Source organism: Mastigoproctus giganteus, chromosome 13 (genome assembly GCF_048544385.1).
Source record: "Mastigoproctus giganteus isolate SK-2022 chromosome 13, ASM4854438v1, whole genome shotgun sequence".
NCBI classification, from domain to species: Eukaryota; Metazoa; Arthropoda; class Arachnida; order Uropygi; family Thelyphonidae; genus Mastigoproctus; species Mastigoproctus giganteus.
In genome coordinates this window covers 100,305,816-100,319,758 of record NC_143587.1, presented here as the reverse complement: position 1 = coordinate 100,319,758, position 13,943 = coordinate 100,305,816, and the positions used below count along the sequence as shown (strand labels likewise).

General features: G+C 37.4%; 1 protein-coding gene across 1 annotated transcript in view; it reads left to right on the top strand.

Moving 5' to 3' along the window:
* The window catches only part of LOC150076305 (transient receptor potential cation channel subfamily A member 1 homolog), a 379,883-nt gene that overhangs the window by 144,080 nt on the left and 221,860 nt on the right, over positions 1-13,943 (top strand). Inside the window, exons 8-9 of the mRNA XM_090387313.1 lie at positions 1,813-2,008; positions 2,802-2,985. Coding sequence (XP_090243439.1) covers positions 1,813-2,008; positions 2,802-2,985 — 380 coding nt within the window. The remainder of the gene's footprint in view (positions 1-1,812; positions 2,009-2,801; positions 2,986-13,943) is intronic.

The window sequence follows — 13,943 nt, the reverse complement described above, 5'->3', positions numbered from 1 at the left end:
ATTATGACAGATGGACTAAGAAAATAACAGAATGGTACCCAAGAGGAGCTAAAAGAAAACCTGGAAGACAAAGGCGGAGATGGATAGATGAAATTCATGAGTTTTTGAGTAGTAAATGGATGGCCAGTGCTCAAAACAGAAGGAACTGGAAAGTTGCTGGAGAGGCCTTCATCTTGCAGTGGATTGAAAATGGCTGATGATGATGAATGTGTGTAGTCTAAGAAAAAGGAAGAATGCCATCAGCATTAGACTTACTCAATCACTTCAAAGGCCTAAACACCTCAGTCAGATCACCTCACAGCTGCCTAGTGTTTAGATGCAGAAAATAAATAAATATTGAAAACAGTAAATGGACCAGTACTGAACTTTGAGGAACTCTACTAAAAAATTAGTCCAAGAAGACTGTGCCCATTTATAACCACCCCTGATTTTTGCCACTCAACCATTCCTTTATCCATAGAAGAAATTTTTCACCGTTGTCATGCTGCTCCAATTTGTACAGAATTTTTTTATATAAAACAGTGTCAAAAGCTTTACTGAAATCTAAATATATTATGTAAAAATTATTTTTTGCATCCAATGCGTTTGTTATTGTAATCAGATTAGTCAGTCAAGATCTCTCCTTAACAAATCCATGTTGTGATTGTCATATAACTACATGAAATCAAGCTTACAGGTCTGTAATTATTCATTTCACCCTTTAATCTTCCCTTTGTAAATAGGAGAAACATTTGCGCATCTCTCTACAGGGATCTCTCCTGAATACTAGGATGCTCTCCTAATTATGGCCATAGGTTTGATTATCTCTCTTGCTGCTTCTTTTAATATAACTGGATAAATTCTATCATCCCAGGTGCTTTTTATTTATGTTAATTTCAACAATTTCTTTTTCCAATTTTGCCTTCGTTATCATAAAATCATTTAGCTTTCAGTTATAACTTGAATATTTCTGGTATTCAAATCCTTAAAAATGTATTCACATGTGAATTCAGATGCATAATGTTTATTCAGTTTTTCAGCAGTTTGAACAAGATAATCACTAGTTATGCCACTGTCATTGATCCAGTTTCATTGGGCCGATGTCATTGATCTCTTTCCTTCTAGTGTTAAGATAAGAGATAAGCATAGAATTTTTGCTACTTTTCTTTGCATTCTTAGCTAAAGACTTCTCATAATATGCTATTTTTATTAGTGGGGGGTAAGCCTCCAACATGTCAGACTAAAAATCTACTAGGAAGTGCATACTTACAGTATGCACTTCCTAGTAGATTGCCCATATCTTGAATCCATCAGAAGTGTCTTTACCATCCTATGCACAGTTATCCATTAACAGTGCCTTCAAACACTTGGAGATAAGCTAGTATAAATGAGCTTTACAATTACCTTAAGAAAATTGCACTCTGTGATGAGATATAAAGTCATAAAACTAACATGTGCATACTTCACTCCTCAAATCAAATATGAATACCAATATCTTAGCTAAATTGTCCTTGTGTTGTGAAAGCATCACCATAACCTTGCTAAAACTCACAATTTTTAAACTCAAAATATAACTGATCTTATTATATGAAACTGATGAAAGGCAGATGCATTGTTTACCATCTGCTTCATCTGATCAGTTAAGAATATTTCTGAAGTTGAATAGACAGTAAAATGAGGATGAAATTTTTTTATACTTATTTTTGTGATGCAGCATGTTTTCAGAAATATACTTTACATTTATATTTATAAAAAAAAAAAAAAAAAATTGGTTTAATTCATTCTGTACATTAAATGTAAAGTTTAAAACATGGAATGAACTATATCTTGCAGGTGCTGATGCAAACAGACCAAGAGAAAATTATACTTATCCTCTCCATTTAGCAGCAGTTGCTGGAAACCTTAATATCGTTAAGGAACTTATCAGCTGGGGTTGTAATGTTAATGTTGTGAATGGATCTCAGGAAACTCCCCTTCATCGAGCTTCATCATTTAATCACGAAGAAGTTATCAGTTACCTTCTTGAAAAGTATGCATTGTATGATATTTATTATAATTAGATAAATAATGTAGTAGTTGTAGTGATAAGATTTAAAAAAAACTGTAATATTCATTGCAGTTTTTTCAGTAGGGGGTCTGATGGTAGAAGATGAAAGGGTTCTGTGGTAAGGAAAAACAAAGTTCTGTGTTAGTAATGTATAACAAGAATAAGTTTAAAGGATAACATAGTGATTGGGTCTGTACAAATTAGTTAGGCAGAGATATGCAAATAAGAGGGAAATAAGTAGGGTTTTTGTGTGGAACAACACCCCTCTCACAAGTTCATTTGCCAACTATCAACAAATATCCTGATTTCTCACAAAGACTTTTAGGGTGGCTAGGCCTGCCTTTTCCTCTTCCATTTCATCCTTTGGATACACTGTACAGTAATGTCCAAAGAAATATAGTTGTAAACCTTTGGTTGCAAACTTGTCTTCTAAAAAGAGAACGTGTTTCGCCTTCTCTCTTTGGAAGACAAAATATAAATTCTCTTGCCTCACTAGCAATTTCTTTCTTTCTTTCTTTGGGTTTTTTTTTTTTTAGTACTGTTTTTATCTAGTCTGCTTATTTTACCTTATAGATATTGATATTTTGTATCCCTTACAAATGCCAATGTTTTTTAAGCTTATTATTTAAATTTTAGCAGAAAAATATTTTTGGAAGATTTGGGTATTATCAATTTTTAAGTCATACCAAGAGTTTATTCATAAATCTAGATTAACTAAAGAACTTAACTTTTGTAGATGAAGTCACTTTATTAAACTAGCAATTTTTAATTTTAGTGGAGCCGTAGTAGACAGTAGGGATAATGACCATTTTACACCACTTCTGAATGCTGCTTGCGAAGGTCACATTGAAGCTATTGAATGTCTGCTTGCTGCTCAGGCAAATGCTGAAGCCGTTGATAAAAATGACAAAACTGTTTTGTATTGGGCTGCACAAGAAAATCATCCTGAAGCTTTAAAGGTATATGGTACTGTTATTTGTTAGTTTCATAAAATATTTCAACCTTACAGCACAAAACACATTTTGTATATTATTGTTACAATGGCAGACAGTTAATTATAAATGAAATATATTGTACTGTAATTATTGCATAGTAATTACATAGTAGTAATACTAATGTGTATTTCATAGTATTACTGTGGTAGTAATACTATGAAATATTATTACTACCACAGAATAATATAATATTTTGAAGGATATCCATGTCGGTTCAGTGAAAAACAATTCATTTTATGGCATTCTGGTATTGAGACAGTTTGTTGCATAAAATTTTGTTGTACATGACAATTTTTTGAAAGACGGTAGCTATAACACTTTGGTAAATTTGATGAATTCATCATTCAAATACGCCAAAAGAAAAACAGCATATCTTGGATACCTGATGAGGAACAACAAATATGCAATTCCACAGCTAATTATTGAGGGGAGAATGGAAGGAAGAAGAAAGCCTGGGAGAAGACATACATCGTGGCTTGATAAAATTAAGAATTGGATAGGACTGAACACCAAGCAGCTGTTCAGAGCTACCAGAAACAGAGACACATTTGCCATGGTGGTCACCACCACCATTAGGAGATGGCACACAGAGAAGAAGAAGATGTGAAAATTTGGTACACAACAATGCAAGATTGTAAAGCAAACTTTTAACATGCACTGCTGTAAATTGTTAATTTAGTGATCACACTACAGTTCTTAATATTTTTGACAGAGCACACTGGCTACCTTCATTTTTTTTAATATATATTATATTATTTTCAGGAGATCCTAAAAAAAGTATATTAAAAGGTATATAGGTATATTTAAAATAAAATTTTAAAAATAACCTTATTTGAAGTAAGGTTATTCATGCTGAAGATATTAGGTGCCTGTGCATTTTCCAATCTGCCCATGAGAGGGATCAACTTGAATTCCTTTACACAAAATAATTTATAAAGAGAATATATTCTTTTCTCTTTTCTATTATTTTCTAAATTTCTGCATTCCTCCTTTCTAAAAATTTTTCTTGATTTCCCAAACTTTTTATATTGTTGATTTTTCTTAATTTCTGGTCTTTATGTGATATATACACCAAATTGTTTCACATCCAAATTGACGTTATTTCTTATTGAAGTATGGTGCTATAGTTTTAATTAATTTTTTAAAAAATGAATCTTCAAATTAAAGCAGTAAAGCATTACCTGAAGTCATAAGCTTTCCTGTCCATTATACCAGACATAATGCAAAAGATTGAGAGAGAGAGAGAGAGTTCAGCATTAATTCAGTATTCTGCTGGGAAAAATTTAATGCTTAAAGAAAATTTTCTAATATCTCAGCAAAAATATCTTATTTTTCAGAATTCCTGGACCTGAAGCAGAAAAGTGAAAAACAGGAACTTGGTTCCATCTTTATAAAGGGAAGTGTTGTTGTTGTACTAGATCACATTCATTATGAAATGATCAGGCACATTTTGAGAAAATCTACAAATCCCCTACTCTTCCTTTATAAAAGAATCTTTCTTGATTAAAAGTGAATGAATTGAATAATTAGCTTAGTGTTACACTCCATAACTACATAAAACTATTAGTGCATCCCTAAAGCACAATTTAATTTTATCTGTATTCAGTCACCTAATTAAATACTGTACACAGAAATTTAGTAATACAGTGGATTCTGGTTATTTGGGCCACCGGTTAATCGGGGCAGCCGTTTATTTGGGGCAAATCTTAAAAAAACAGAAACCAATCGAGAAAATAGCCAGGGTTTACTTCGCTTAATTGGGACAGCATGCCGCTTAATTGGGACAGCATGCCGTTTAATCGGGGCAGGAGACCGCAGCACTGGAGATTACCCTATGATTGTCTCCGACGGTACCACGTGGTTCGGTCAAAATTATGGAGGTCACAACCATAAAACAATAAAAACAATTAGCAGTTACCTGTTTATTGGGCTTTTCTGTTAGTGAAATCTATCATAAACGGACAGTAAACTTGATCTTATTGAATTTGCGATAATACCGACCGCTGGAATTCTGTGGGTTATTATGATGAAATGTGTTTACACTTCCATGAAATCTTCAATCATATAAAAAATTTATTTTCAGATCTTCTCTTCATTCGTATTTTTAAAGCTTTGTAACTCGTTACTCGGTTCTCACTTGCACATATCGTGTTACTTGCAATTTGTGTGTGCCATGTTCTTTGTTATTGATTGCTTATCTTTTTACTGTTTTAAATTAACCCCCACCCACAAATGTCAGTGAACGGAAATATCAACTAGTTCGTATGTACATATTACAATACGTATTAATTATTCCGATTATCACGTATTTTTTAATTGGTAAGGTAATAAAGGGTAAATTTGTGCTTAATATATCTTTGCTTTTATAGCCTGTTGATAATATTCCTCCTATTTTCGCTAATTAGAATCGCTGTTTAATAGAATTAAAATTCAATTCACAAACGTGATCACAATGACCGGCGCTTACTGCACATCGTACAGTGAACGGTACTTTACTATGTTGAGTTCGTCATAACGTGATTTGATTGTACAGTGAACCAATTGTAAAAAAAGGGGGGAACATTGTATTTTTAACTATTTACGTGAAACTTCGGATAATTGGGGCAGCCGCTTAATAGGGCCAAAATGCACTAGTCCCGATGTGTCCCAAATAGCCGGAATGGACTGTATTATCTGCTTATCCACTTCTGCATTTAATCAATAATCTAATATCAAGTGCTGTGAAGCTACCTTTAAAATCTATATGCTTCTGCTTCAAACAGTACATATGTGAGATGTAAGTAATAGAGCCTTTGTTATTGATATTTTGGCAGGAACTCCGTAATTTTTGTTCAATAGCTTAAATTCTCTAATGGTTAAAGTTTTGTCCAGTTACATTTCTGTAATATTCTGGTAATTTAAATTCTGTACTATATTGTAAATTTGAATTTTGAAACCTTTCTAAAGTTCAAATTTTATCTTAATAATGGTTATTACAAAATCCACTTATAATACAAAGTCCAAGAATATTATGACTCAGATGGAAATATCCTGCAAGCATTTCTGGTGTGAGTCATGACTTTGTCATTTGTATAGCCTGTGTCATGTATTCTAAGGTTGGTCTAGTCAACAAACTTGGCTCGACTGATGATTTTTTGCTTTGCACCTGATGTAAGGAGTGTACCAAACTCAAATTACAACTTGGTGTATTATTTGAAGAATTTGAGTCACTGAAGAAACTGGTGCTTGCCCTATAAACAAATGTAATTGGGAGCCCATCAGCGACTCAAGTATCTCATGACCTAAGTAATATACCCCCCCCATTTGAGTCCCAGATAAGAATAGTCAAGTGCATACCACTCTGGTTGAAGGTGATCTAGTTTTATTGGAAGACTCTATTGTCAGGGAAGTGGGTAATAGTTTTTGTAATAAAGATACATGGACCAGAACTACAGTGTGTTTACTGGGAACGACAACTGATGATGTTACTAACAGATTGCCAGATTTTAAGGAGGATAAAGAGAGCATTCTATGATTTTTAGCGTTTCTCACCAACCATTGAAGTAAAAGCGAAAACCAAAATCTTAAAAAATTTATATTTAAATTTCCAATAAATTTACAGTAGATCAAACAAAACAAAATAGGTGTGATTATACAAATACAATGTTACTGATGATAAAATACTGAATTAAGATAGAATAAAACAACTGTAGTTTACAGTGAATGTACAAATAAAATGATAATAAAATACTGAATTAAAATACAATAAAATATACTAGATTAAAAGCGCTAAAATACTAATAACTGAAGCTTTCAAAGGCTTCTGCCTTCTTTCTCAACAGTGAACTTCTATTCTGCGGTGCCTCATTAAATACCAGCAGGTTCACGGTACGTCTCACGTAAACATGTACTGTTCCCGTAAAGGTTGGAACCGGAAGCAGCTCGGGAGCGTTCCAGCCGAAAACGTTCATCCCCTCCAAAGATTACCGCCTCAAAGAGGGGATGAATGCGTGTACCTCGTCTATATTTATATTATTCTCAATAGAACTAATTCGTAGGCTCTCGAGCCTCTTGCGGTCCCAAAATCTATGCGCCCGATCAGTGATGACTGCTTCTTCCGGGGAGATTTGATGTTGCTTCTCCCAAAAATGTTCAGCAACGGCAGATTTACCATAATCCGCATTTCTTATCGCATTTGTGTGTTCTCCCCCAGACGATCTTTGAGGCGCCGTTTTGTTTCCCCCACATAGCACTCCCCACACTCCGAGCACTTGATGCTATATACGACCCCACTTATATTTTCGTGTGAGATGGGGTCTTTCACCTGTGACACGACCATGTGCAGCTCCGACCTGGGAGCTGCACACAGCGCGTCTAGTAATTCCTTAGTATACGAGCTATACGGTCGGTTAAACACGGATAGTAGGGAACGTAGTATGCAGTGGCTATCAGTGTGAAGGACTCACATCTGCTCTGCCCTCCACTAATATATTTCTCTATGATACTCTGGGGGTAGCCACACTTCAAAAGATCCACCGTAACACTCTCATACTCTATTTTTCTGTCCTCTGAGGTACTACAATGCGATTTTGCCCTATCTATTAGTGCTCTTATCACACTGTTCCTGTGATGGTTGGCCTGAGCTGAGTTGTAAAGTGAGTATTGGCCTTTGCACTTAGGTTTTCTAAACACTTGTTTTCAAACACTGGCCTTCTCTACAGATCAGCACATCCAGGAACGGCAAAACCCCTCCTTCTTCTACCTCAGAAGTGAATTGTATGAACGGGGAGAAGCTGTTAAGAAAATTCAACGTGTTATCTTCACTCCCCTTCCGAATAACTGAAAACGTATCATCAACGTATCTTTTCCACGGACGCATAGGGAGAACCGTATCATTGAATAATCTAGCCAGGAGCTCCTCCATAGCTAAATTAGCTATGATAGCACTAATGGGGTAGCTCATGGCTGCACCGTTAACCTGCTTGTACATGGTGTTACAGAACACCATAGTGGTGCTTGAAAGACATAACTCTATGCCCTTACATATATCCTCTAAGCTTAATTGTGTCCTACTGTTCAAGGTGGTGTCTCTCTCTAAAACCATGTACGCACAACGTACCCCATGGTCAATTGGAATGCATGTAAACAGAGATGTCACGTCGAAGGATATCATAATTTCGTTTTCTTCTATGCATTGTCCTCATATAAATTGTACAAATTCCTTGCTGTCCCTGATACTATGCTCAGAAAGCCCTACTAATGGTGATAGCAGTTTGGTCAGGAAACCGGATAGTGCATACGTGGGGCTGCCTATAAACAATACTATAGGTCTGAGTGGCACACCCACTTTGTGTACTTTTGGCATGCAGTAAAATCTCGGTATCTGGCTTCCTGTTGCATGTAACGCCCAATACCGCTCCTTGGAAATCTTGTTAGACTTCATCCAGTTCTGCACCATTCTATTAACTTGACGTTCTAGATTCAACAATGGATTTTTATGAATAATCTTATAGCTTGTTTGATCATTCAACACGTCTAATGCTTTACTTACGTATGCCTCGTTATCCAAAACCACTGTTACTCTACCTTTATCAGCTGGTAGGACCACAACATCTTTGATCTACTGTAAATTTATTGTAAATTTAAATATAAACTTTTTAAGATTTTGGTTTTCGCTTTTACTTCAATGGTTGGTGAGAAATGCTAAAAATCATAGTATGAATATACCCAACCCCAGAGGCCTATTTTAAGAACTGATTAGATGCTATGGCCATGCAGTAGTGCGGTGCATCAGGGAATACCAGAAGCATAGTGTTACAGAAGTTAAACATGAACAACATCTGAGGTTTGCCCATCGATGTAAGACGTATAACCTGATACCTCGAGGCTTTCAAGTTAAACCCCCCCTTTGAATATGAATGGTTGTTTAATGTTTCTAAGTGGTACAGAAAAAGATCCTAAACATTTGGATTGAGAAGTTATATAAGAACCTGTACCACATGTAGCATGTTCGAGAGGTAACCAGAGAAAGTAATACTCTTGATCTGGTTATCAGCAGTGATCATTCATGTATTAGGAATTTGCAGATAAAAGAACCACTAGGTGGCAGTGATCACAGTGTACTGACTTGGGATTTACTTAAAGATATAATTACCATCAGGGGTAAAGGAAAGGGTTTTTGCTTCCGTAAAGGCGAGTACAGTGGTCTCCGACAGTTTTTAAATTCTGTACAGTGGGATCAACTGGCAATGTTACCAACAGTAAATTCTAAGTGGGAAGCATTCAAGGAATTAATCGTGGATGCTACTAAAAGTTTCATACTATTAAGAATTATTGTTCAAGGTTTAGGCCTAAATGGTTGTCAAATGAACTAATGAGACTCATAACAGAGAAGAAAAATGCATGGGATGCATATAAATTATCAAGCGACTCAGAAACCTATGGCAGATATAAGCCAATCTGTAATCAGGTCACAAAGGAGGTTCGGCAGGCGAAGGCAGATTACGAGAAATCCTTGGCAAAAGATGCTAAGAAAAACAGCAAGGATTTCTTTACTTATATAAACTCTAAAAGGAAGGGGATGAATCTGATTGGTCCACTTGACATCGATGGTTCGACTGTTGATGATCCTGCTCAGATAGCAAACAAACTGAATGAGTATTTTGCATCTACATTCACACGTGAGGAATTATTAAGGTTTGAAAATGGCAGGAGGTTATCAAATTGTAGCAAGATACTTAATGATTTTGTAATAACTGAGAGCAAAGTGGAAGAGAAATTGTTGAAGTTAAACGTAAGAAAAGCACCTGGGGTGGATGGGATCTATCCAGTTATATTAAAGGAGGCGGCAAAGCAACTAAGCAAACCCTTAGCCATAATTATGAGAGCATCCTTGGACTCAGGGGAGGATCCCACGGACTGGAGATGTGCAAATGTATCCCCAATTCACAAAGGGGGCTCGAAGGGTGACACGAGTAATTACAGACCTATAAACAATACATATGTAAACCTTAGAAGGGAAGGGATGAATCAGATTGACCACTTAACATAGATGGATTGACTGTTGATGATCATGCTCGGGTAGCTGATAAACTGAATGAGTCTTTTGCATCTACATTCACACATGAGGAGTCACTCAATGAGGGGGTTGCCAGAAGTTTATCAAACGCTAACAGGGAGCTAAGTGATTTTGTAATAACTGAGTGCAGAGTGGAGGAGAAATTGTTGAAATTAAACATAAAGAAGGCACCTTGGGTGGACAGGATCTATCCAGTTATATTAAAGGGGGCAGCAAAGGAAGTAAGCAAACCCTTAGCCATAATTATGAGAGCTTCCTTAGACTCAGGGGAGGTCTCCACAGACTGGAAATGTGCAAATGTTTCCCCAATTCACAAAGGGGATTGAAGGGCGACATGAGTAATTACAGACCAGTTAGTTTAACTTCTGTTCCGGGTAAAATAATGGAGTCGCTGGTTAAAGATGCATTGCAGGATCATCTAGACAAGACTGCAGCAATAATTCAGACACAGCATGGGTTTGTTAAGGGAAAGTCTTGTCTGACAAATTTGATAGGATATTATGATGTGGTTATAAAGGAACTGGATGCGAAAAATAATTTTGATATCATATATTTGGATTTCAGGAAAGCTTTTGACACTGTTGCGCATGGAAGACTATTGTACAAATTGGAGCAGAATGGTATTAAGGGTAAGTTGCTACAATGGATAAAAGGATGGTTAAGTGCTAGAAGACAGAGGGTGGTAATCAATGGGTGCTGCTCTTCTTGGGCTAATGTTATTAGTGGAGTCCCACAGGGTTCGTGTTAGGTCCACTGTTGTTTTGTATATTTATCAATGATATTGATGAAGGTATATCAGGCTTAATGTCGAAGTTTGCAGATGATACAAAGGTTGGCAGGGTTGTTAATGACAGTAATGGCAGTGTGCTACTGCAACAGGATCTAGATAATTTGGGCATATGGGCTAAGAAGTGGCAACTGAAATTTAACCTTGACAAATGCAAAGTACTACACATGGGTAGAAGTAACCCCAGAGAAATGTACCAACTGTGTGGTACTACACTTAAAGTGGTGGAAAATGAAAAAGACCTGGGAGTAATTGTGCAGGCAGATATGAAGTTTTCTGAGCAATGCAGACAGGCTGCCAGGGCAGGTCATGGGGTTTTGTCAAATGATATATAGGAATTTTGCTAGCAGGGAAAAGGAGGTGATTATCCCTCTGTATAAGGCAATGGTCAGGCCACACCTTGAGTACTGCGTACAGGTCTGGAGGCCTCATTTTAGGAAGGATGTAGATTTACTTGAGTGTGTACAGAGAAGGGCAACAAGATTGGTGAGGGGAATGAAGGGATCCTCTTACCAAGAGAGAGGCTTAAGTTCTGCAAATTGCAGTGGCTGGAGACTAGGCACCTGCGCTGTGATCTGATTGAGGTATATAAGGCCTTGAATGGGTTGAGCATGCTGAATTCTGATGGGATCCTTCCACTTGTTCAGATTACGAACCTAAGGGGGCATAAATTCAAATTAAGAAAAGACAGATGTAGAATAGATGTGCGGAAATTTGCCTTTAGCCAGCGGATGGTTAATTGCTGGAACAAGCTTCCATCTGTCGTTGTGGAAGTTGATAGGTTGAATAAATTTAAGGAGGAACTGGACAGGCATTTGGAGGGAATGGTGTGATTTTTTTTTTTTTTGGCTGATGCTGCATAAGCTCATACATTTGCTTTCTTGCATCACATGCCACTACTACTGCTACTACTACATTAGGAGAGACAAAAGTAAGTGTTTAAACAAGATAAGTGAGAGGGTGACCTCTGTGCATTTGACATTAGTGATTAGTGTGGTATTGACGAAAGCAAAACGGATCTCTGACATTTACAGAAAAAGACAAATGAGTAAGTTCAATAGACTTAAGGAACAAACCATGACCAGGAGTAATAGTGATAATAATACTAACAGCAACTTTATCGTTAATATAAGTAGTAAACAATTGACTGAGGATCAGATAGAAGTCTTAAATTTAGGACCTAAGTTTGCTGTGATTCCGCCCAAAGTGCCCATAGCAGAAATAGCTGTGGGCGTTGAGAGAGTGGTAAATAGGTTACCAGTGTGCATGGCCAACAAAATTCGTGTAAAGACAGCAGCTATTCTAAGTCAAGCTAAGAAAGCTCCCCCTAATCTTAATGCAAAGCAAAGACTAGCACTTAAGAGTCTCAAGCAAGACGATGGTGTTGTGGTCCTACCAGCTGATAAAGGTAGAGTAACGGTGGTTTTGGATAAGGAAGCATGCGTAAATAAAGCATTAGACTTGTTGAATGATCAAACAACCTATAAGATTATTCATAAAAATCCATTGTTGAATCTAGAACGTCAAGTTAATAGAATGGTGCAGAACTGGATGAAGTCTAACAAGATTTCCAAGGAGCGGTATTGGGCGTTACCTGCAACAGGAAGCCAGATACCGAGATTTTACGGCTTGCCAAAAGTACACAAAGTGGGTGTGCCACTCAGACCTATAGTTTTGTTTATAGGCAGCCCCACATATGCGCTATCTGGTTTCCTGGCCAAACTGCTGTCACCATTAGTAGGGCTTTCTGAGCATAGTATCAGAGACAGCAAGGAATTTGTACAATTTATAAGAGGACAATGCATAGAAGAAAATGAAATTATGATATCCTTCGACTTAACATCTCTGTTTACATGCATTCCAATTGACCATGGGGTATGTTGTATGTACATGGCCTTAGAGAGAGACACCACCTTGAACATTAGGACACAATTAAGCTTAGAGGATATATGTAAAGGCATAGAGTTATGTCTTTCAAGCACCACTATGGTGTTCTGTAACACCATGTACAAGCAGTTTAACGGTGCAGCCATGAGCTCCCCCATTAGTGCTATCATAGCTAATTTAGCTATGGAGGAGCTCGAGGCTAGATTATTCAATGATACGGTTCTCCCTATGCGTCCATGGAAAAGATACGTTGATGATACGTTTTCAGTTATTCAGAAGGGGAGTGAAGATAACACGTTGAATTTTCTTAACAGCTTCTCCCCGTTCATACAATTCACCTCTGAGGTAGAAGGAGGGGTTTTGTTCCTGGATGTGCTGATCTGTAGAGAAGGCCAGTGTTTGAAAACAAAAGTGTTTAGAAAACCTATGTGCAAAGGCCAGTACTCACATTACAACTCAGCTCAGGCCAACCATTACAGGAACAGTGTGATAAGAGCACTAATAGATAGGGCAAAATCGCATTGTAGTACCTCAGAGGACAGAAAAATAGAGTATGGCAGATCTTTTGAGGTGTCGCTACCTCCAGAGGATCATAGAGAAATACATTAGTGGAGGGCAGAGCAGATGTGAGTCCTTCACACCGATAGCCACCGCATGCGTTCCCTACTATCAGGGTTTAACCGAGCGTACAGCTCGTATACTAAGGAATTACCAGACGCGCTGTGTGCAGCGCATCTGGTAATTCCTTAGCGTGTCACAGGTGAAAGACCCCATCTCACACGAAAATATAAGTGGGGTCGTATATAACATCAAGTGCCCGGAGTGTGGGGGGAAAAAAACGGCGCCTCAAAGATCGTCTCAGGGAGCACACAAATGCGGATTATGGTAAATCTGCCGTAGCTGAACATTTTTGGGAGAAGCAACATCAAATCTCCCCAGATGAGACAGTCATCACTGATCGGGCGCATAGATTTTGGGACCACAAGTGGCTCGAGAGCCTACAAATTAGTTCTATTGAGATTAATATAAATAGAGATAGGGGTACACGCATTCATCCCCTCTTTGAGGTGGTAATCCTTGGAGGGGATGAACGTTTTCACCTTGAACGCTCCCGAGCCGCTTCCGGTTGCTACATGTACGGGAAAGTACACGTTTACGTGAGACGCACCGTGAACCTGCTGGTATTTAATG